A 23036-nucleotide genomic window follows, 5' to 3' on the forward strand; every position below is an offset into this window, starting at 1 on the left:
CCCCTGGCGCAGCAGGGATGGGGGGAAGTGCTGGTTCCACCACGCCAGATGCAGAAATCCCACCGCGGGGGCGCGACCCACGAGGATCATGGTCTCACAGGGGAGATGGGGCTGGCGCAGAGGGGGCTGAGCCAGGGGCAGACACACGGGCAGGGAGCGGGGGCACGACGCCAGGGCGGCGGAGGGACACCCCAGCTCCTGCGGCTCCCCCACCTCAGCCGGACGCTCCGATGCTGCCTGCAGCAACGCAGCACGGGGGCAGCTTCAGCCACCTCCTCCGCACTGCTGGGGCCAGACTGCTCCCCCCGCGCCGGAGGCGGGGGGGGGAAGAGCGGCGGCGGGGCCAGAGCAGGACCTGGCTGCGGGCAGTGGAAAGCACTGCGGTCAGCGCTGCCGGAGCAGCTATGCGAGAAACGCCGGCCGGCGTCTCAGCTATTTCCCCTGCGAGCAGCCGGCTGGGGCTTGCCGGGGGAGCAAATTCCTCTGGTGAGGCCAGGGCTGCCTGAAAGGAGGCCTGTTCTCTGGGGCGGGGGGAGCGCGGGGGGAGCAGTGGCCCAGAGCCGCTTGTCGCCACAGCACCCCCAAGGAACTGTGCTTCTTTCATCTCCTAAAAATAACAGGCAGGGGCGAGGGCTCGGGAGCCCCGTCATGGGCAGGGCCTGGCTCAACACACACATTCCTCCTGCCGAGCTGGGCCGGATCAGCCCCACGGCAGCACTCGCCGCAAAGCCACCCTGAGTGGAGCAGGGGCTCTTCTAGGCAGGCGAGGAACAGCCGGAGCAGCTCCTTCCCAGAAGGGCCGGCCGGGCTCTCGGCCACCAGCTGGAGAGCGCAGAGGGCCCCCACCCGTCCCCAGGGGCCAGGCTGGGTGCGTGGGAGCGCAGCGCTCCAGCACCACAGACCCGCTGGGGGAGGGACGCGCAGCGCCGAGGCGGCACACACGGCCCCGGCTCCCGCCTTCGCTCCTGCCGGACACAGGGGCCAGCGAGACGCTGCCATGGCCACCGAGTCCAGCATCGACTCCCCCTTCACCGTGGCCCGGAAAGCTGCCACATGGTCACTGAGGCAGACGCAGACCTTTGGGTGCTTGTAACGCTCCCCGCGGAAGCGATCTGAGCAGATGGGCACCTGCCGCGTCCCTCGTGGTGTGGCCACGGACCGGCGCAGCTGGCACAGCAGGGAGAGCCGCCCGGCAAAGCCCGGGAGCCCAGGCTGCCCCAGAGCCGCTCTCACTCGCCAAGGAATGGCTGCACGAGCCACGGCTCGCCGGGTGCCCACGTTACAGACGGAGGAGTTGGATCCCAGCCCGCGCGGGTATCGAGCGGGTCCCTGGAGGCGCCCGCATGCTCCTCCCCAGCTGGCAGGACGTATGGGGCTCGCAGGAGGGGCAGGTCCCGCACAGCCCAGCTGCCGTGGGACGGAGGCCACATGGCACCGGGGGGTCCCTAAAAAAGTGCTTTATTTGAGTACAGAGGGGAATGGTTGCACCATGAGTCTTCCCAAGCACCAGGCCGGGCCCCTCTGCCTGGCCTCTTCCAGTCCCTCACGAGCTCTCAGCCTGTCCCTGACCGGCGCGCAGACGCAGCTCAGCCCTGTGTCCTCGGCCCGCGCGGCAGCGCTGCTACTCCGTCACCTCGGGGACAACGCTCACCAGCAAAGTGTCGTAGCTGCGCCGCACCAGCAAGGCCAGGCTCTGCTGCGTCCGCACGGCCTCGTAGACGTCCTCGGCACGGCGCGATGCCTGCCCGTTGATCTCCAGCACGACGTCACCTGCCTTCAGCCCTGCCCTGCAGGGAGAATGACGACAGCAGCGCACCGTGGGCGAAGCAGACCCTCAGCTTCGTCTGCCCAGCAGCAGGAAGGGCCGGGCTCTACAGGGGGGCTCGGGCTGCCACACCGGGTGGCCTCTGGCCCCCAGCTGCCTCGGCCAACAGGATGGCAAGCCTGGGCAAGGGTCACCAGTTGGTTTCTGCTGCAGAGTGACGGCCACGGGGCCCAAGCCCTGCAGCTCTGAAGCCAGACTAAATGCATCCCATCCTCGCTCAAGGCACCCCCCAAGGCACAGGGCAGCACTTACTGATGGGCCGGGGAGCCGATGATCACCTTGTGGATTAGCACTCCATAGGAGACATCTGGGAAGCTGGGATCACGGAGCTTCAGCTCAGCCAGGATGCTGCCGAGGGAAAATCGGCAAATCAGCATCAGATAAGGAGCTGGGAGCAGAGTGAGGCTCCAACCCCACCACGGCTGCACAGGCTTGGAGACCATGGCGCAGAACCTCTCCTCCTGCGTCTCTGCACGCCGCTAAGCACGAGCAACCCACTGCAAACCCTGGGGCACCCAAACAGCACCATCTTCTTGTCGAAAACTAGAGGACAACAGTCCTAACTGTGCCAGGGAGAGCTGGGAACTACCAGAGCAGTTCACACTTTGCATGAAGAACCAACCCTGGATGTCCCTCTAGTAACACCCCTGGCCAGCAGCACCCCCCAGCAGCGGTTTCCCATAGAACCTGTTCCCAATAACCAGCATCTTTCCTTTGCTGTTTTCAGGGTCCTTCGCTCAGTCCCTGCTCACTCCGCACGGTAAGATGACCGTGGATGGCTCTGCCAGCCAGGGCCTGTCTCTTCCCGTGGCTCTCTGTGGCCACGACAAGGATACCCCTGAGCTCCACGACAGCTCAAAGCCACTGGCACATCTCTGTGCCCTCCGGCCACGGGGCAAAGGCTGGTGCCTCAGGACGCTCCTGCCTGACAATCTGCTGCGGGACCAGGACACCGAGGAACTTGTACCCCACACAGAGCTTCGGCTTCCTCCTGCGCCAGCGCAAGTTTCCAGCCTTTCAAACGAGCATGTTCAGACAGCGCGAGCAGCCGGCTCCGAGCGAGCCGCCACCAGCTGGGAGAGCTGCCCAGCAGCCGGGCACAAACACGATGGTTTTGGAGCCGGATGGTTTCCCAGGAGCGCTGGAGGCTGCTTGCAGGCTGAGTTGGAGCTGGACCTGCTTCCAGGAGCCACGTCCTCTTCCCTGCGCGCGCAGTTGGGCTCCCACGTCCCCAAGTTCTGCCGAGTACCAGCACCATCTACTGGGTGTTTACTAGGCACCCAGCAGTGTCCCCCCGCACCCCACTGCCCCCAATCTTGGGGGCACAGAGCATCTGCTCCTCTGTCTGTGTCCCAAGCAGGAACCCCAGAGGCTGCTCGAGGTGCCCAGGGGCGCAGGTAGCCCCCACAACCCCCAACGCACCGCAGCCACGAGAGCTTTTGGAATGACAGAGCACAGCCCCAGAGGTGCTCATGGCCCTGAGCAGAGCCAGGCCTGACTAAGGCTCACAGCCCTCAGCAGAGCTCTGCAGGCCTGACTAAGGCTCAGCCCTAAGCAGAGCTCTCTGCAGGCCCGACCAAGGGCTTGCAGCCCTCAGCAGCACGCAGCTGCCTCTGCCGGGTGCCTGGCTGGCAGCCGAGGCTGCAGACACGTCTTGGGGACCAGCAAGTTCGATCAGACCCACACGGGTTGTCTGTCCGCAGTCCCCTCTGCTGACCAGAGCGCTCCTTGAGAGGTAACACAGGGCCCTTCCCAAGCCAGCACTGTGAGGGTGAAGAGTCTCAGACCCACAAAGTCCTCCTCTTCCTAGTTGTCAGTGCTGTACTGGTCAGCACCACGACGACTTCTCTCCAGAGCAGTACCCAGCGCCCCAGGAGCCTCACACCACCTCGGGCTGGCAGCCACGCTGCGTGTGCCAGTCACTCTCCTGCCTGTCCACCATCTCCCTCAGTTGACTCTACCACTGGCAAACTGGCCATTTCTTATTCTGAAAGTCCCATATTCTAGAACTGTTTCTGCCCCACAGCAATTCACAGGGCAGATCTCTCCTCCCAGAGCGTAACTTGCCCAACTGCTTCATCACAACTTTCAGCTGGCATGTGGCGTATCTATTAATTACACGTTTCTGGTGGCTCTTCATTCACGCTGTGCTGCAAAGGCTCTTTATCGAACTCCTCCCAGTGACAATTACAGACTGATCTGCCACTCCGGGGGGTGGGTTCAGGGACTTTTTATCTGCTTACAGATTCTTCCACAAGCGTAGAAACTGGCAAGCTTCTAATTTACCTCTGACACAGCCTAGAGTCTAAACACAACATGAACAGAAAGATTTGAGAACGAGTGCTTAAGCTGTGAAGGCAATCCTCCCCAGAACAGGTGCTCTGTTAGATCCCATCACAGTCACCACGCCCCGACAAGACCCGTCTGTTGGCCCCCGACCTTCCACCACGTACCTCGGTGTCAGAGTCAGCATCATCACCCCTATGTAGCGCCGCTTTGTCTCTGCATTGCCAAACCAAGAGCCTGTTGAGCAAAAGGACGACAGATGACAAGGCTGGAGGCAGACATGCACTTGGGATAGCGCTGGGCTGGAGTCACAAAGCCCATGTGCCTCGAGGCAGACGCTGGGCCAAGGGAGTCAGGGAGTCGTTCCAATTCCCTACCAACAGCTTATTCCCGTCCCCTTTAGCAGTTAGAGCTCTACAGGCATTGCACACTGTGCTTTCCTGGTTTGAGCTGTCACTGTTCTGACTGAGAGTATCACTCCACAGCGTCACCATGAGAACCAGCCAGCAAGAGTCTGCATTAAACACATGATCACAAACACAAAGGAACAAAAAGAGGCAATGTCCTACAGGACTAAATTAACCACCAGCTGAATCCTGCACCTGCATCTCCACTGGTACGCACAAGGCTAAGTAGCACCATTTCCAGGTCATCCTTTCCCTTTTTGAACACCAACAAACAGTCCACTCATTTTCCCATATGTTGAGATCTACTGAAAAGTAGCAACAAAAATAAAAAAAAGTAATCCTCACCCACTCCTGGGGACTTAAGTACAAGCTACTTGGGACACTTTGAAAGTCTTTATCGGCAGCAGAGGCAGGCCAGCGTCCTCCCTGCAGTTTGTTAGGCCCCTGTGGGCAGGGAAGTGTGGGAGTGTCAGCTCTGTGCAGCTGTGGGAGATTCAATACGTTAAGAGTCAAATCATGTGTTACTGGTAAGTGATTAAGAGGCAAGTCGGCATTGGCCTGTCAGCCCTGCACAGCTGTGGGAGATTCAATACTTAAGAGCCAAATCAACATCAGCTGGTCAGCTCAGCCAGAGAGCTCAGTTTGGGGAGCTCGGTGAAGGTGAAGAGCTCTGCTTGGTCAGCCAGGCAGGAGCTCTATCCTGCGCTGGCTTGGAGAAGTGCCAGCTCTGCTCTGCACCGGCCTAGAGAAGCAGCAAGGTTTGGAGGAGAAGCAGGCCTTGGAAGAGAGATAAGTCAGCTCAGAGAAAGTATGGAACTGTTTGTGGGACAGAGGGTTGATGACTGTCTAGCTGCCAATTTGTTTATCATGAAGTAAGAGCTAAGGTAGCGAGAGCATAGCAAGAGCATAAGTATGTACCATTGTAATAATAAAGGATTTTCCTTCTGCACTTCAATGGAGATCCATGCCTCAGTTGCCACAGGGAAGTAGCAGCAGAGCCTTCCCACGGCAGGGAGAGCTTCATGCCAGATGGGAGAACCTTCTTACCCCCAAAGACTCCGAGTCCTGCTCTGCCGGGCCTTCTCTCAAACGAAGGGCCCGGAGCCCAGCTATGCCAGAGCTTCCATCCTCCTCCCCCCATACCCAAGCAGGGAGGGACCCCACTCACTTTTGCGCTGCTCCTCCTTTTGCAGGAACTTCCGCAGCCGGTCCGAGGGGATGGCAAAAGAGATGCCCGAGGTCACCTTCATCGTGTTCACCCCAATCACTTCACCATCCTGCAGGGAAAAGAGCACTGAGCTGTCCTGTGTCACCAGGGAGAGGAGGGGCACTGCGGTGTCAGCCTGGAGCCCTGCCCGGCCAAGGCTGTGCAGGGCTAACATCCACCGCACCAGGGTCCCAGCAGCTCAGGCTCCCCGGAACAGAGGCTGCCCAGGGCTCCCACGCTGGGCCGACCCCTGCTCCTCCTCACAGGGATCCAGGAGCACATGCAGCCCCCCCCACCTCCCTCCCTCCCTCCCGGCAGCTGCAGCATGCACAAGTGCCCCCACCGAGGGGCACAGACTGAAGGGCAGCCGGCACATCCCTGCCCCACCAGCCAGGGTGCAAGCAGCAGCACTCACCAAGTTGACAAGGGGGCCCCCGGAGTTCCCAAACTGCAGCAGAGAAGAGAGTAGTAAACCAGCCATGAACGCAACGTCCTCGCACAGCAGGACCCGCGGCAGGGAGGCAGAGTCCAGACAACAGGGCCAGGCTGAGAAACGCAGCCCATGCCCAGCCAGAATCCCTTCACCTCCCAGCGCTCTGTGTCCAGCCTCCTGTGACCTCAGGGCACCCCCAGCCTCTGCCCAGCTCCCCCTGCCCCAGCGCCAGCCCCCCTTACGTCAATAGCTGCATCGGTCTGGATGTACTCCATGTCAGAGGCGGCCAGGCCCAGCTCCCGGCTGCCCCGCTGCGCAGAGCTGACGATGCCGGAGGTGATGGTGTTCTGCAGTGCAAACGGGCTGCCCATGGCCACCACGAACTCTCCCTGCCGCACCTCCGAGGAGCGCCCGAGGGGCAGGGTGGGCAGCGGGTGCTGGAAGAGAGGAGGAGGAGGGTGAGCGGATGGTGGGGACAAAGGGAGCGTCTCCGTGACCACAACACCCACCTTAGGCTTGATCTTGATGGTAGCGATGTCTGCAACCTGGTCCACGTCCTGCACCACGGCATCATACTGCTCGCCGCTGGCCAGCTTCACCCGCACGCGTCGCCGGTTCGCCACCACGTGGGCGTTGGTCACAATGAGCCCGTCTGGAGACACCAGGAAGCCCGAGCCATTGGAGATGGGCACATCACGGCCCGAAAAGGGGTGCCTGCAAGGCGTGCGCAGGGTAACGGTTGGACTAGGTGATCTTCAAGATCTTTTCCAACCGAGATGATTCTGTGATGTCAGGAAGGGGTGGCAGGGAGCCTGAGGGAACTGGTGGGGACTCTGGGGAGGGCAGGCAGGGCCCTGAAGACTGGGTGGCCCAGACTGGGAAGCGAGGGAAGAAGCAGGGGACAGTGAGGGTGTCAGGGCACCAGCACGATGGGGGAGACTCCTTCACTTCCCCATCTCAGGAGTCCACACGAACACACACGTAACAGGGGAACAAGCAGGAAGAATCAGGAGTCCAGGCACAACAGCAAAGGTATGATCCAGCTGGGGCTACAGAAACATGGTGGGACGCTCACATGAGGGGAGAGTTGCAACGGCTGGCGCGGGCGCTTTGGGAAAGAGCACAAGGAGGAGGGTTGTGATCTGCGCAAGTAGCCTGAACACACAGAGCCTCGCCTGGGGCCGGCCATAACTGCCTGGGAGGTGATGGGTACGTCTTCATCGAAGAGCCAGAGAAAGACTCAGGATTGCAGACCCTGGTTCCAAGGGGGACGCCCACCCCTCTGCAGGAAGAATGGTGCCGAGTGGGGCAAGGGGCCCAGTGACACAGAACACAGAGAGCTGAGGTGATCCGCGCCTTTTTGCCTTGTTCCTTGGGCCTCTCAAGTCCCTGTGCCCTGAGGCAGAGCCTGTGGGAATGCAGCATTACACAGAGGATCAAGGGAGGGATTGCTGAAGCCAAAGGGACATGCACAAGTCCATGGCACCACAGGAAGGGGCTGGCTGATGCCCCTGTGAGTGCTCAAAGGTCACAGTGGTAAAGGGGGGCTCTTGAGGGCTGGAAGAACAAACATCCCACCAGCCTGCAAGATTGCCAAGAAAGAGTGTCCTGAAAACTGCCGGTCAGTCAGCTTTGCCCCTGTCTCTGGGGAAGTTATGGAGCAAACGCCCCCAGAAACCACCTCCTGGCACACAGCACTCAAGAAGGGGACTGGGAGCAGCCAGCACCAACTTACTAATGGCAAATCATGGCTGACCAACCTGGCTGGCAGCGTGGGTACAGGGTGACCAACACATGTTGTTTAACTCAAGCAGGCTCTCAGTACAGTCCCTTCTAGCCACACAGGTGACATGTGGGCTGATAATCAAATAAAGTGAAGGGAAAATTGGCTGGACCACCCAAGGTCCAGCTGGTGGCCAGCTACTAAACCAGGCCTCAGGGCTGGGGGATGGGCCACTGCCATTTAACACCTTTCATGTTCATGAAGGGGATGGGACACTGCGCACACTCAGCAAGCCCTGCTGGTGACTGGAGAGAGCGGGCAACAAGCTGAAGGGCAGCGTTACTATTGAGGTGCCTTAACAGGCTGGAGACGCAGGACGGCAAGAACGTTATTGAGTTCAAACATAAACGCAAGGCTGTGCTCCTGGGACAGAGTAATCGTGCACCACAGGACAGCCTGGGGCCGATGCCTAGAAGGCAGCTTTGCCGAAACGGTCCTGGAGGACAAGAAAGTGGCCGTGCAGCAGCGGCAGGTCCCTGAGGCGAAGGCCAGTCGCATGCTGGCTGTGTGCGCAGGCAGCAGGGTGAGGGGACGGATCCGTCCCTCCCGCAGCACCTGGGGGACCCCACCTGGATGCTGTGCCCGGTTCAGGCTGTCTGGGACACGAGATGGGGCGGCCGCGGGAGAGGCCAGCGGAGGCCCCGGAGGTGGCCGGGGGGCTGCACTGTGCAGGGAGGCTGAGGGAGGGGGGCTGTGCAGCCGGGAGGACGGGGAGGGCCGAGGGATCCCTCCCCGGCGGATGATGGGGCCAGACCCTTCTCGGAGGGGCAGGACGGGAGGGGAGCCGACAAGGTCAAGAGGGAAACTTCCCCATCGGGTAGCGGGGGGCTGTGGACCGGGCCGGGGGCGGCCGCCCGGTGCCGGTACCTGCCCACGATCTCCACGTAGACCAGTGCGGGCGCCGTCTTCTCCACCACATCGGCGATGAAGTTGAAGGCGGCGCGGGGCGAGGCGGGCGGCGGCGGAGCGGGCACGGCGGCTTGCAGCGCAGGCAGCGCGGGCCGGCGGCCCTCACCCTCCCGGGCCCACAGCAGCACCAGCGCCGCCGCCCCAGCGCCCAGCGCCGCCGCCAACGCCCGGCCCCCGGCGGAGGGTGGTGGTGGAGGTGGAGGAGGAGGCGGCAGCGGGGAAGGGGGCGCCTCGGCAGCCCCGCACAGCGACCGGCACCACCCCACCGCGCCCGGCCGCAGCGGGACCCGCACCCACCGCGCCAGCGCCGCCATGTTGCCCCGGCGCGGGGCACGCTGGGAGCCGTAGTCCTGAGGCGGAGGCCTACCGGAAGCGGTTGTCCCGCCGCGAGGCACGCTGGGAGCTGTAGTCCCGCCGCCAGCCGTGCCGTAGCCGTAGCGCGGCCGCCGGTGGGGGAGGGCAGCGAGACTTTGCGGCGAGAGCGGCTCGCCGGACCCCCCCCCAGCCGCCGTCACCGCCCGTCGAGGGCCCGCGGTGAGCGGGAGGGAGTAGGGGGCTGGGGGGGGCGGTGCCTTCACGGCTTGCACCGCGCCGCCCCTCCCAGGCTGCCCCGCGCGGGCCAGGCGGGCGGCCGAGGGGGAAGATGGCGGTGGGTGTCGGGCGCCCCTGAGGTACCGGGTGCGGCGGGAATGGAGCCTCCTGCGGCCCCGGGCCCCGAGCGGCTCTTCGATTCGCACCGGTGAGAGCCTCGGGGCCTGCGGGGCGCGCGTGGTCCTCTCCGCGTTTCGCGGGGGTGGGCGGCGGGCTGCCGGGGAGGCCCGGGGGTTCGGGGTGTGCCGGGGGAGGCCAGCGCAGGAAGCTGGCGTGTCCCTGGGGGGAGGCCCCGGCGGCCCGCTGCGGGAAGAGGTGTCCCACGGGAGCTCCGTGGAGAAGGTCGGGGGGTACCGGACGGGGACCGGTGAGAGTCCAAGATGTGCCCCGGACGCCCGCGGGGAGGCTCGGCATGGGCTGGGTGTCTGGCTGGGGAGGCTGGGAGGTGACACAGGCGGGGGACGCAGGGTGGTCCCTGGGAGGGTCCGGGCAGGCAGCTGGGCACCGGCCGTCCCGTGTGTGTCCCAGCCGCGCTCAGGCTGCCTTTGCTGCTCTCTGGTCATACAGGTTTCCGACCGATGGGTTCCTGCTTCTGGCCCTGCTGCTCTACGCACCCGTGGGGCTCTGCCTGCTCGTCCTGCGCCTCTTCATCGGTGTACATGTTTTTCTGGTCAGCTGCGCCCTGCCTGACAGCGTGCTGCGACGGTGCGTGAGCTCGGCGGTCCCCAGGGCACGCTGTTGCCCAGGGGGGATGGGGTGTGCAGACACTGCTGGGGGGCAGCGTGGGGTCTGTAGTTTGGGGTCTGTAGCCATGGAGGCTTGGCTCATGCCGAGGTTTACGGGGAGCTGTGCTCGTGGGACTCTTTGTTCCCAGGATGCACGAAGGTCCCTTCTCTGCCAAGACCAAAACTGGCAGTTGCCTCTGGAGTGCTCAAGGCCTGATTTGAAACACTTGGATCAGCTGGGTACCCTGCTAAGAAATTCTGTGGTGGCTTGCTGCCCCGTATATCATGCTGCTGCCACCACTCTGCAGGCAGCCTGCAGCCCAACAACTCCTGTACCAGACATCTGTCATGTCATTTCCATTTTGTACCAGTGTCCTTTGTTAAGTCACACGAATTCCCGGGTCTCTGTTCGCTCTGTTGGATGTGTCAGCCGGCAGCGACTCAGACTGCAGGGCTTGAGGAAACCACTTTCCCCCCCCCAGGTTTATTGTACGTGTGATGTGCTCAGTGCTGGGCTTATTTGTGCGACAGAATGATCCCCGGCTTCGTGATGTCAACGTGAGGGTGTATATTGCCAACCACGTGACACAATTTGATCACAACGTCATCAACCTTCTGACCTCATGTAATACGGTGAGTAGCTTGGAGCCGAGTGTGGCTGGTCTGGAAGTGCCTCTTTCCAACAGAAGTGCACAGAGAGCTCTTCTAGAATTGAGGTATTGCCACGGTCGTCTTCAGTTCTTATTCGTTAACCCAGGATTGCACAAGCCTTGAATTTTTTTCTGTGGTTCAGCATCACACTCTTAGGCTCTGCGTGAAAAAATGAAACAGGGCGAGGAGGAACAGGAAATGTTACAGTGCGTATTGATTTTATTGAAAGGGAGTGGGCAGATCCTAGCATCTGCATCTTTTTTTGGCCTTTCAAATAGGTGGTGTCAGAAGCAGGGTTGGCTGTGGAGTTTTCGTACAGCATCAGGTGCCAATTCTGTGTGTGTGGACAGCACAGAGCGTGGCGGGGAGCGGCGTGGTGGGACGGGCGTGCTCCGGTTATTCTGCTGGGCTGGTGGTTGTGTAACTTTCCCTGGACTCTTGTGAAATTCCTTATGTGTGGAGTTCCAGAATCAACAGACTCTGAATGTGCCTGGGAGTGAATTGGTTGGTCTTGTGTCCTGAACAGCAGTAGATCTGCTCCTTACCTGGAGAAAAGCAACTCGTGGAAGTAGTGTGTCCTTTGCCAAGTGTGTTAGGAACTACTGGAGGGAACATGCGGAAACACGGTTGTCACTCAGAGCAGGGGGGTTGTTCGGGGGGTTGTTCGTTTCTCTGGCAGACAAGGGACAGTCTGAACTGAAGATTAGGAATCAAATTCCTATGGAATTGGGGCCAGAGCAGCTACTGAATGAAGACTGGCAGTAACGTGTTCTCTGCTACTAGTGTTTTTATCCTGCAGGTTGCCCCTTTCGCCCCCAGAGGCATTTTTGCTGAGAAGCAGGAACTTTGTCTCCCCCTGTGTTCTGGGAAGGTAGACCTTGGCAGGGGGCAGGATGGTGGCTCTCCCTCACTCTTGCTTCCCCTCACAGCCTGCACTGAATGGTGCCCCTGGCTTCATCTGCTGGTCGCGGGGATTCATGGAGCTGGGAGTGACAGGCAGCCGCGCGGAGCTGGTGGATTCCCTCAAGGCGTATTCGTCCCACCGGGGAAACCCCCCGCTGCTGCTGTTCCCGGAGGAGGCTGCCACCAACGGCCGGGCCGGCCTGCTCCGCTTCAGGTACTGCCGGGGCCGTTCTGCGCCGGCCTTGTACTGGTGCAGCTGGGGGCATTCACTGCTGAACTCCTCCTCCTTTCCAGCTCCTGGCCGTTCTCAGTCCTGGACGTGGTACAGCCAGTGGCCCTGCGAGTTCAGAGGCCGTTGATCACTGTGGTGAGTCAGAGTGTGGGGCCGGGCGCTGGGCGGGGTCTTGGCCGGGCCCTCAGTTCTGCTGCTGCTTTGAATCCTGGGGGTGTTGCAGCCCAGCCTGGTGTCCCACACCCCAGGACTAGGTTCAGGGCCAACGCTGTCCTTTCCCAGGGAGCTTCCACTAAGTCAATCCTCTTTTAGTGACACTGGCAATGTTTTAGTGGCTCTAACAATGTGCCATCTGGCTTCTGTGACCGTAGCATCAGTGTGTCCATCTCGTCCTGAGCTCCCTTCTCAAGGGCTTTGAAGGACCAGCTCCAGCCCCCCTGGGGATTGGCTGACGTGCCGAGGGTCACGCAGGGCACTCCGGAGTAGGTTCTTGGACTCGTGTCTCCCAATGCCCACATGTAACGTGATGCAACGTGAGCTTCAGAAAAGTGGCAGAGTTCACGATGATAACGCTAGCAATGCTCGATAGATTGCAACAAAGCTGTTCTCAGCTTATTCACAGAGTGAGATTTTGTTGAATTTCTTATTTCTTGATGTGATTTATGGATCTACTTGATTAATAGACACATTTTATATTTGTATGATGTTTTAGTTGATTCTCTATTGTCCGTCTTTTTAAGGTGGTAGGGCACAGTGGGTAGATTTAAAGCTACTTACCAGAAGGCCACACAACCTTGCTGCCCATACTAAAGCATCAGCAGGCAGGTGTTTTTGAGGGGAGATTCTGTTCGGGATTAGGTCTTTGCCCAGTGCTGTTACTGGCGCTGCAGATGGCAATATTGAGATCCCTGCTGGTGAGGTTCAGGTTAGTGAATAACGAAGAAGCTGGAGGTTACTAGTTGTGATCCGGTGCACTGCTGGTAGGTGCCGGTGAACGGCCGCTGCTTGTGTGCCCAGCATGGCCTGCGGGCGTGTAACAAGAGGAGGAGCTGGCAGGGTGAGTAGTGCAGTTTTAGCTGGATGTGTGCAATGATGAAAACTGCTGAAATAATACGCAAAGCTTTGGTAACCCCGCTGCCGAGAAAGTGGGGCAGGGGTAGAGAGAGCTCGAGGAAGCCGTAAGCGTGATGCAGAATCCAGAGAGCAACACTTAAACGCACTCAGCTTAATCAGCTTATCAGAGAGAAGGCAGAGGGATTGTTGTGGGTAGCTGTTTGCACGGTGGAGAAGAGGCTTAAGAGTGGAGAATTATTTTTTTCTGACAAAGCACATAGCAGCAGTCTTTGCGGGTGCTGAGACTAAACGTTGGTACCGCGCAAGTTCAGTTTTCTAACAGTGAGGATACTTTAAATTTTTGAATGACTGCTCCAGAGAAGTGGGAGAGCTGTCCTGTTCTGGGCTGTTCATAATGAATATCTGATCTTTTTGTGGTTTTGGCTCCTCCGAGCAATTCTGTGAGATGGGACAAGTTGTGTATTTGTCTGTGCATCCTTTCCTTCCTGAATGTTAGGGAGAACAGCAGGCCCATAACTGGAGATGTGTTTGAAGATACTGGTTATAGTCCGTTCTTGGCTCAGGTTTTACCTTCAGAGGTTGATTCCCTTCATGCACATTGGCTAAGTAAATCGTGGTGGATTTCTTATGTAATTTTAAACCATCAGAAACTTCCGAGGACTGGGGATGCAATACTTTGACTGGTTTGATCAGTGCTTTACAGAAAGCTTTCTTAGCCACTTATGTGACACTGGGCTGAGCAAACCACTAAATCTGGATTTAAGAAAGAATTTTCTCCAGCTCCAAGTGGCTGGAGTCTTGAAGGAGGGTGGTGTTCTGTGGCACAAGGCAGCGGAACTGGAGTCTGGCTGTTGGCATCGTTGTAAGGCATTTGACTGCAGGTTTCTTAGATCTGTTTATCCAGGAGATGAGACTTCTTTATGTTACCCTTGGTGGCTGTGGTTTCTGGGCTTTGCTCACGTACACCACCTCTTCCCAGGCCAAACAAACCGGCACGAGGCCTGTCCTGGGGCCGTGTGGCTTAGGTGAGCTCGGGTGTAAAAGAAGCCGAGGCAGCCACGTTGTGCGCTGCAGATCTTGAGGTGGAGTTCTCACCAGCTTGTGGAAGGTGTGGTTGCTGCAGGATAAAAGTAACCAGCTACAAAATCCTAGGAACACTGCATAGCGAATTCTTTGGAATCACTGAAGAGTGTAGGTGGAGGGGACTCTGGAGCTCTTTATTGGCTTTCTGCTCCCAGTCAGCCTGGCCTCTGAGTCTGGGCCAGCTGCTCGGGGCCGTGTCCCGCTGGGACAGGTGGAGACCCCCCGTGCCAGAGCGCCTGTGCTAGTGCTCTCCGCGTCGTGGTACTTGGTAGGGAAAAGATTATTTACTAATTTTTAGGAAAAGGAAGAAAGTAATAAATTACCGCTCACCTTTAATGATTGATCTCCAAAGAGAAGAGTCGTTTAAGCCTTCACAGTGCAGCCTGTTTGGAAATGAAGAGATAAAGCTTACAGGAGTTGAGGCATTACACGGGCCGTTCCCATCAGAATAAGGGAGGATTGTTCATGATTCTAAGGAAACCTTAGTAGGTCTCAAGGCATTTTCAGTCCGTTCTAAAGGCACAGTCTAGTAGAGAATGTGGGGATATTAAAGGAAAGTCTTGATGTCCTGCTGGGAGGAAACGATGACTCGAGGCCGTGAAAACTGCCTCCCTCGCCCTGCTGGTGAAGGTGGGGCCTTGCCCTCACTGCGCTGGGTTTGCCATTCCCTCTTCCCCAGCCCTCTGCCTCTCCCTGCCCACGTACCCGTCACCCGCTGCCGTGGCTCAGCTGTGTCCCACCCGCCTCCCCGATGGAGACCCGGCCAGCCCGTGTGCCGCGCTCTCACTCTGCTCTCTTCCCCAGAGTGTGGCTGACTCCTCCTGGATTACAGAGCTGCTCTGGACCTTCTTTGTTCCCTTCACAGTTTATCAAGTAAGGTACTATCTCTCTCTCTCTTTCATTTGGGGCAGGGCTTGGGGGGGGCAGAGCGCCTGACGTTTTTGCCGTTGTAGGAAGTTGGTACACACTACCGCGCGCCCTCGCTGCGGTGTCTCAGCATGGCTTTGTTCAGCGGTATTTGGTCCGTGCCAGGTCCAGCTTCTGAACCAGCTTCTGAAGTGGAGAGGGCTCTTGGTTCCTGCGTTCAGTTGCTGAAGGAGAGGAGTCTCTCAGGGCTTTTATGTCGAGTTTGCCGGGTTTATTTTTGAAGCTAGCTGCTCTGCTGTAACTCACCCCAGGGTTGCTGGGGTCCTGCGGGTGATTCCCTGCCAACAGCTCAGTCTTCCAGCATCTGTCTGTTCCCTGTGATCCCTTGTGAGTCACAGAGGTGGTTCAGACATCTGCCTAGGGCCCGGCTGAGCCCAGACTGGCTGCGTAGCTTTGGTGTCATAAGGGTCCACGGCAGCAGAAGGGGCTTGGAATCAAATTTAGGGGTCGGGGTATTTCAGTAAAGTCTTGTGCTGTAGCTTTCCCCAGCCGTATCTGGCTCGAGTCTTGCTGATCCGTTTTCTACTTTCATGTTAACAGCAGTGTCTCCTTATCTGGGGCCTCTCTGGGAAATTCATTAGGAGATACGTAATGCTTGAGTGCTAATAAAGGTTCAGTGAGCCAGTTTTGTCTGCTGAGCCATGCCTTGCCCTTAATTTTGCAAGCTAGTGTTGAGGTTTGATGCTCGTCTTAACGGGGAGAGATTTGGGGCGAGCAGGGAGAGCTGAGGTGGGGATAGCAGCGTTGCACGACTGATGCCAGAGGGGGCTGGCTCCCCCAGCAGCCCGAGAAGCAGTCAGCCCAGTGCTGTTGTCCCCATTCAGGTGGATGCCGTCTGTCCCCAGACGAGCTGAAGAACTGAGTGAGGATTTTGCGCTCCGAGTTCAGGAGGTAGGAGGATGATGTGGGAGAGGGATGTGTAGGACTACTGCAACTTGGGATGGTCATAGAGGAGAGTGGGGTGCAAGCAGAGTTGCAAAGGGCATTTCTGGATGGGTGTATTTGTACGATGGGAACCCTGGCCCGTATTTATTGCCCCTTACAATTATTCAGGTTTTCCATGGCCTATTTGCTACCACCCATTTATCCTTTCTGCTAGTTACCAAGGCTCTCCCCATCTAGTTCAAACCTTTTGGTCCCTTTTCATAATGCCACAAACCAAATAAAGCAGTTTTTTCTCCGCCTTTCCCTTATGTGCTGGGTACTTCATAGCTCCTGTACCAAAGATCTTGTATCTCCCTGTCAGCCTGTCTTGGCAGGATGATATTGCCTGCTCCTGGTCCTTCATGTGCTCCATGCGACACTGAAAGGCATCACTGAGGCCCTGGAGAAATCAGTTCCCAGTCCTCTTGCCCTCGCCGTGGCTCCACGCAGGCCTGTACATCTGATACACTCCCCTGCGAGATGGGAATGCCTGGGTCGTGCGTGTTGTGTCGTGTACATGTGGCTCTTCTCTGCGTTTCTGCAGCTCTTGGCCATGGAGCTGGGTGTGGTATCCACACGGCTCACTGCAGCAGACAAAACCGAGCACATGAAGAGGCTGAGACACACATCACTTCTCCCCTTTGCCCCAGGTGGGTGTCCTGGGTAGTGTCCTAGCTGCGAACTGCCACTGGGGCTTTGCCTTTGGGGAGGCCTTGGTTGCTGCTGTGGGGAGGCAGGGGAGAAAGGCGCGTTGGACACCCTCCCGGGCAGCGGGGGCTGCCTGCATGCTCCAGGCTGGCAGGGAGAGGACCGCTGCTCCTGGGCATGGCGGTTGTGCGCAGGAAGTCCAGCTTTCTCACCGCACTGGTTCACGGGAGAGGAAGTGGGGCTGTTGCAGCTCGAAGGCTGTGCACCATCTGTGCCCGCTGCTCTTTCTCTCGCAGCCTCAAGCCAGCCCCTGGCAGCCAGGCCCAGGGTGCCTTCCAGCCTGACTGGCGCTGCTCCTGAGGATGTGCGGATCACAGCGATGGCTCAGCGGGTCAAGGAGGTGCTGCCTCACGTGCCTCTGGAGGTCATCAGGATAGACCTGGGTAAGCGAGGCCTGGGCTCTTGGCAGGGACGCAGGGTCACCTTCCATGCCAAGTCTCTGCAGTACCTGAAAGCAGAAACCTTGTCCCTGCTGCACTGTGGAGCGCAGTGGCAGCAAGGATGTGAGTGTCCTGCTGTGGCGGCTCCCTCTCATACAGATCCTCTTTGTCCCTGCAGCCCAAACCAACTGTGTGGATACCACCATTGCCAACCTGCTGGAGGGGAGAGTACCCTTCTTCCCTGAAAGTAAGGAGGCTGGTACTGACCTGCCTGTCCCGTCTACCTCCCAGGCTGCAGCTGCTTCTGGCATCCAGGGCTCCGTAGCTGTGCCGCCTTCCAAGGTACTTCTGGTGGTTTGTTGTCTCCTCTGGTCCGATGGCTCGCAGCCAGATCACGGTGGCTTGTGTTCAGGACTAGCCATGAGGTCAGGGGAGTGGAGCATTTCAAACTGAAGACCGAACTGCTGCGCCGAGTCCTTGCAGAGCCACTAAGAAGGTCTTCTGGCTTTGTTTGAGTGTCTCCTGATGGCTCTTGTGCTTTCTGTTCCAGCCAGCTACAAAGCAATTTGCAAAGTCCCCCGTGGAGCGGCATCTGTCCTTGCAGGAGCGGAAACGAGCCTTGTACGACTATGCCAGGAGGTGAGAGCCCACCCGAGTCCCCTCACCCCTTCCCGGCAGCGCCCACACCTGCCCCGCGCACGGGTCAGCCCCCGCTCTGCCCCCCGCCCTCCCGGTCCTCTCCTCTGCCCCAGGCAGCAGTGTGGCTGCAGCGAATGCGGCTGAAGGAGAGAGGAGGCAGGTGTTTGTCTGCTTCGCTGCGCGCTGGCTCCCAAATTGCCACTGGGCTCCTGGCTTCAGGGACTTTTGCTGGAAACAGCTGCTGAGGAACAGGGCTTAGCAAAACCACCTCATCTGGTTCTTTGGTGTTGTGGATTGGACTGATGGAAGTCGTGGGACTGTAGATTTCCTTGAAATTAGTACTGATGCTGTGGAACACTCAGTTTAGAAAGAAGTTTGCTGCTTGGCAAGAGGGACAGTGCAATTAATCTTCCTCAGTGTAAGTGGAGAATTACAGAGAACAGGGAGCGAGTTTGACCTCTGTGCATGGTCCTGATGAGGCAATACTGGAACAAGGGTCCAGCTCTGGTGTCTGGGTCTTTTTTTAGAAAAGGTACAGAAAATTCAGAATGAGTTTGGAGGGGAAGTTAAGCCTGTTAAACTTCCTGTAAATGAGATGGCACGCTGTAATCTAGTTCTGGGTGAAGGAACCAGGTTCTGAAAGGCTGTTTGATCTGGCAGAGGGAAGCAGAGCAGTAACTGATGGTTAGTTAATTGTAGGCAGACAGACTTTGCGCAGGTAATGGGGTAGTTGTTTCTGAAAAGGAGATGGATTTACCAGTGGAATAAGCTTCCCACAGAAATTATGGCTTCTTAGTGCCTGGGTGTTCCCCGGCGACCCTGGCTGACCCTCTGGATGATGGCAGAGGTGAGGGAGCGTTGGGAAGGGGAGAACCCACCCCACGTCACGGTCGGGCATCACATGGAGCTCTGCAGTGCTCCAGGAGAGTCGGGAGAGGATCGTGGAGGCTCAGGGGTCAGTTAAACCTTGGAGATCCTGTGGCTTTTTGACACGGCATCAGCTCTGCTGGCTACCGAAAGTGGGAAGTTCCCATGGTTGGAAGTCAAGGCTAGGCACATCCTAAGTGCCCGTTTCCAAAGGGCTAGCCCTGGGTGACTCCGAGTGGCTCTGAGTCACCAAGAATTTAATTTAAATAGATCTGTTTTTCTGAAAGATCATTTCAGTTTAGAGGAATTACTTCTCGGAATAGTCCCATGGCATAGATAATGTTAGACTGTCTTCAGAGCTGCCCCCTAGACCTTTCAGCATGAGTGTGGAGGTGGCCGAGGGCTCTTGCTGGATCCATTGGGCAGGATCTGTTCAGCAGCAAAGAACGGAGCCTGGAAATCCCTTCCTGTGGATTCCCCACCTGGCCTTGTTGCTCTGCATGCTGATATTTTACGTCCCTTTTCTGGGGCCCCTCAGGCTGTAGAGTAGTGATCTCTGTACGTTACTGAGAGGAGGGGATCCCGGTGGGATTCGGAAAGGCGACCGCGCTCCTCGTCTGCCTTTACTGCCGAGAAGGGCCCTGCCTGCTGCCCCAGGCTCGCGAGAGCTGCGTGTGTCTCCGGTTCAGAGCGACGGCAGCAACCCCCGTCGCTCGGCCGTTTCAAGCTCAGAGAAGTTTGGCAGCTCAGGGCGTGCTCAGTGTTTTCTTTTCATAGAGCCCAGGCTTCCGAGAGCGCTGGCGGCTCACGCCAAGGCGTGGCTGTTGTGTTTTCAGCAGGGTTCTCCCCCAGCCGGGCGGTGTTGGACGGGGCGGTGGCCGCAGGAGGCCGGGGGCCGGGCGGTGTCACCCCTCCGCTCTCCCCGGTGGGGGATCTGTAGTCCGGCAGCTTTCCCCAGGCACAGCTTCTCGCCCCCTTCCCCTCCGCTTTTCAGCATGCGCCGGCAGAACGTTCTGGGCGCAGGCCGGTACCGTGCGCGGCCTGGCTGCATGGCCGGGGCCCCGTGCCTGGGCGGCTTGTGCGAGGGAGCCGGGGCGGGCAGAGCTCCGTTAATGCCCCGCTGGGCCCTGGCCTTCTTTGGCCCCGTGGCTCCAGGCGCTCGGCCACCTTCGCCTGGGTTTTCTTAGGCTGGACTGAAATAAGGACCGGGCCTGTGCGCGTGAGGGCTCCGGGGAGCGTCCCTGCTGCGCATCACACACCCCCCCGGCCTCCTCAACCCCCCCAGCCCCGCTTCCCTCACCCCACCTGCCCCAGCCCTTCGCGGTTCTCCCCCCCCTCCCCCTTCCCCCGGAGCTTCCCAGTCGGGTTTCCGGGAGGTGCCGGTGCCCGGTGCCGGGTGCCGGTGCCGGCCGCGCCTGACGGCGGTTTCTCCCGCAGGAGGTTCGCCGAGAAGCACGGCGCGGCGCGGGCCGGCGGCAGCCCCTGACCGGGCGGGGCGGGGCGGGGCGGGGCCGGGCCGGGAGCGCCTGTGCCCTGCGCGGCCGGGCCGGGCCGGGCCCCCGGCGGCGGAAATAAACGGCGGCAGCGTCCGGCGCGGGCTCGGCTCTGCGGCGGCGGGGCCAGGGGCGGGGCCAGGGAGTGGTGGAGGGGGCGGGGGCAGGGGGCGGGGCCATCCCTGCTCCGTGCGGCTCCGCACGCGCCGCGGCCGCCGCCCGCTCGCTCACCGCACGTAGGCGCCGCTTAAAGGGGCAACGCGGCGGGCCCGGCGCTTCCCGTGCCGGGCGAGCGGCGACCGGTGGACGCGGGCCTGGGGCGGCCGTGGAGACGAACCCTACGGGGTCCCGGGCCCCGCCGGCGCTGCCGCCCAGGTGCCGACCCAGCGGGCCCCAGAGCACGGAGCCGATGCCCTTTTAAGACACGGGCTCCCGGTGCCGGTGGTTTTATTTACATGGGGGCTCGCGGGCGTCACGTGACGGGCAGAGCGGCGGGGGCTGAGCGCGGCGGCACCCGCGGGGCCATGGCGTGCGCCGGCGACGACGGTCCGTGGGGCGCCCGGGTCAACGGGGGGGCTGGCGGCACCCGGGGGGGCCCGGGCGGGCCGGCGTGACCCGGGGGGCTGGGTCAGCGGGGGGTCCCGGGCGGGCTGGCGTGACCCGGGGAGAGGGGGCAAGTCAGTGGGGAGCCCGGGCGGGCGTCCGGGGTGGGCTGACACGCACCGGGGGTCCCGGGAGGCGGGTGTGCACCGGGGGTCCGGTTCCGTGGGGTCCCGGGTGGGCTGATGTGCGCTGGGAGGGGGGCGGATCAGTGGGGTCCTGGACGGGCGGGCAGGCGTGCACCGGGGGGGCCGGGGCAGAGTCCCGGGAGGGGGGTGCGCCGAGGAGCAGCCCCGGGCACGTGGGGGTGTGCGGGACACCCCGCGTCAGGGACCGCGCTCGCTGCTCCCGTGCTGCGGGATGCACCCGGGGGGCTCCCGGGCGGGACGGGCTGAGCCCAGGAGCCCTCGGGGCCGGAGCAGGCTGTGCTGGCGGGCCCGGGGCAGCGCGGGGGCCAGGCCGGTGCTGGGCTGACGGCCCCCCCAGGCTCCTGGGTGGAGCTGCGGTGTGGCCCAGGCTGCCCCGAGCCCGAGCCCGCGCCCTCGCGGTTCTTCTCCTGCCACGCCGACGTGGAGCGGATGCTGCTGGAGGCCCAGCTGGAGACGGAGAGCAGTGACGGGTGAGTCCCGAAGGGGGGCCTGGGCCCCTGGAGTCCTGCCCGGCCAGGGTGGGTGTTGGGGGGCCGAGGGGCGGTGCAGGGTGGTGACCGAGGGGGTTACATTCGCAGTGCCGTGTTCATGCGGGGCTCCCCGGCCCGGGGTGATGACGGAGCCATCCAGGCGAGCGAGCAGCCCGGGGAGAGCGAGCGGCTCCCTCCCTGCAGCCAGCACCCACCCGGCTGCCCTCACCCGCGGCAGGTAAGGGAGCGACCCCCGCGCGCCGCGCCCCACGGGCTGTGCCCCTGCTCTTATCGGCCCTACGCCTCTTCCAGTGGGATGTGCCAGAGGGAGCCGAGCGGAGGGAGCGACGCCTGCCAGCGCCCCTGGGCTGGGCCGGTGCCCGCCGCCCACAGCACCTGTCTCCCAAGTAAGGCTCCTGTCCCCCCGGCACGTCCTGCTGTCCCCCCGGCACGTCCTGCTGTCCCCGGGCCCCGCTGCTGGGCTCGGCCCTCTTCCCTCCGGCCCCTTTAACTGTGCCCTTTTCCCAGGGAGTTTGCCTTTGTGTGCTCCCCCCAGCCAGTGCTGTGGAGCCTGCAGGGAGGTGCAGTGGGGAGGAAGAAGAGACTTTTCAGTTCGGAGCTGCTGCTGCTCTTCATCCCCTCACTGCTGCTCAGCCACGTGCTGACCCTGGGACTGGGGTGAGTTTCCAGCGGGCCTGACCTTGGCCAGAACTGACCCCGCGGGTGCAGGCGGGGTGAGCCCGGCACTGCGGGGTGTCTGGGGCAGCCAGACTGTCCCCGTGGGGAGCTGGGGGTGGGGGAACGCCCCTGGACCTGGACCGCACACCCTTGGGTGCTGCTCTGCACCGCTTCTCCCAGCAGCCGCAGTCACCACCCTGGCTGCTGGCCGTCCCCGTGCCGGTGCCTTACGGCCGCTCTCTCCAATCCAGGATCTACATTGGGAAGCGACTGGCAGCCTCCTCGGCAAACCCGCTGTGAAGAGCTGGGCGGCTGCACCGCCCCGTGCCTGGAGGGAGCCCAGGCCCCAGCGCAGCCCACCCGCGCCCAGACGACGTGTTTGCGGCATGAGGCACCGTCTCCCCTCGTCCCCTCTGTAGCCCAGGCTCGGGGAGCTGATCCTACGCTCCCACGTAGACAGGAACCTACTGATGGCAGCTCCCTGCTGCAGGCAGCCCCTGCGCCCTCTCCCTTGGTTACGGGTCCAGGTTCCTCCTCTTTAACACAAGACTGTAAATACGACTCCCGAGTCTGCACCGCCATGTGCGAATAAACAGCCCCGTGCCAGCGCGGGAGGCGGAGCGGCACGTCACCGCATCGGGCCTGGCACAGCCCGGGAGCGAGCGAGCTCCCCCACGGCACCGCGTTCCATGGGCTTCCCCGGCGGCGGGGCCGCGGGAGGGGGGTCTGTGCTCTGTGGGGTGCAGGGGCACCGTGCCGGGGCGGCGCCTGGCTGCGGCAGGGCCCTGGGTTGGGCTGTGCTGGGGCTCGCGCAGGGTTCTCAGCCCCACTGCAGGGCACCCAGCTGATGCATTAGTCCTTTATTAGTGGTAGGTGGCCATGGGCTGCTGCAGGGGGCAGGCAGGGGCTGGCAGCTGGCCCGGCGCAGACAGCAAAGCCGGGTTCGGGCAGGAGAGCCGGTGCTGCGGAGCAGGGGCAGCCATGGGCAGGCGCTGGGTCAGAGCTGAGACAGTCGCTTGGACTTCGGTGGTGGAGGCGGCGGCGACTTCAGCGCCTTGTTCCCATCCGGCGGCGGCGCGGTGGGCGCCTGCA

General features: G+C 60.9%; 3 protein-coding genes across 16 annotated transcripts in view; 1 reads left to right on the forward strand and 2 right to left on the reverse strand.

Annotated features, from left to right (window-relative positions):
* Window positions 1-1442: 1442 nt before the first annotated feature.
* On the reverse strand, window positions 1443-9165 carry HTRA2 (HtrA serine peptidase 2). 12 transcript variants are annotated; one of them, XR_012622996.1, is made up of 10 exons: window positions 8809-9165; window positions 6668-6872; window positions 6401-6595; window positions 6141-6173; window positions 5687-5795; window positions 4489-4625; window positions 4279-4348; window positions 3945-4130; window positions 2078-2173; window positions 1756-1787 (listed from the first exon to the last, which is right to left on the reverse strand). XR_012622996.1 is itself a non-coding variant. In XM_074821653.1 (8 exons), the coding sequence occupies exons 1-8, from the start codon at window positions 9162-9164 to the stop codon at window positions 1622-1624; spliced, it is 1230 nt and encodes a 409-aa protein (XP_074677754.1). In that variant the 5' UTR covers window position 9165; the 3' UTR covers window positions 1443-1621. The 12 variants fall into 12 exon arrangements, 6 of the variants coding, with proteins under 6 accessions (XP_074677754.1, XP_074677753.1, XP_074677755.1 ...); XR_012622997.1 differs by lacking the exon at window positions 1756-1787 and adding an exon at window positions 1926-1944; XR_012622994.1 differs by lacking the exon at window positions 3945-4130 and having other exon boundaries at window positions 1612-1787.
* A 125-nt stretch (window positions 9166-9290) lies between these two features.
* AUP1 (AUP1 lipid droplet regulating VLDL assembly factor) lies at window positions 9291-22564 on the forward strand. 2 transcript variants are annotated; one of them, XM_074821647.1, is made up of 15 exons: window positions 9388-9589; window positions 10009-10146; window positions 10649-10799; window positions 11747-11934; window positions 12015-12087; window positions 14914-14987; window positions 15861-15927; window positions 16505-16610; window positions 16905-17051; window positions 17227-17390; window positions 17599-17687; window positions 21375-21504; window positions 21579-21673; window positions 21795-21944; window positions 22196-22564. In XM_074821647.1, the coding sequence occupies exons 1-15, from the start codon at window positions 9540-9542 to the stop codon at window positions 22242-22244; spliced, it is 1671 nt and encodes a 556-aa protein (XP_074677748.1). In that variant the 5' UTR covers window positions 9388-9539; the 3' UTR covers window positions 22245-22564. The 2 variants fall into 2 exon arrangements, with proteins under 2 accessions (XP_074677747.1, XP_074677748.1); XM_074821646.1 differs by lacking the exons at window positions 21375-21504; window positions 21579-21673; window positions 21795-21944; window positions 22196-22564 and adding an exon at window positions 19992-20118 and having other exon boundaries at window positions 9291-9589.
* A 226-nt stretch (window positions 22565-22790) lies between these two features.
* The window catches only part of LOC141922472 (dedicator of cytokinesis protein 2-like), a 67472-nt gene continuing 67226 nt past the window's right edge, over window positions 22791-23036 (reverse strand). Inside the window, exon 53 of one of the 2 annotated variants that reach the window (XM_074821650.1) lies at window positions 22791-22998. In XM_074821650.1, coding sequence (XP_074677751.1) covers window positions 22942-22998 — 57 coding nt within the window. In that variant the 3' untranslated portion in view covers window positions 22791-22941. Of the gene's footprint in view, window positions 23032-23036 lie in introns of both variants that reach the window. The other variant, XM_074821649.1, reaches the window with a different exon arrangement.

This window comes from Strix aluco, chromosome 4 (assembly GCF_031877795.1).
Source record: "Strix aluco isolate bStrAlu1 chromosome 4, bStrAlu1.hap1, whole genome shotgun sequence".
In the NCBI taxonomy this organism is placed as follows: Eukaryota; Metazoa; Chordata; class Aves; order Strigiformes; family Strigidae; genus Strix; species Strix aluco.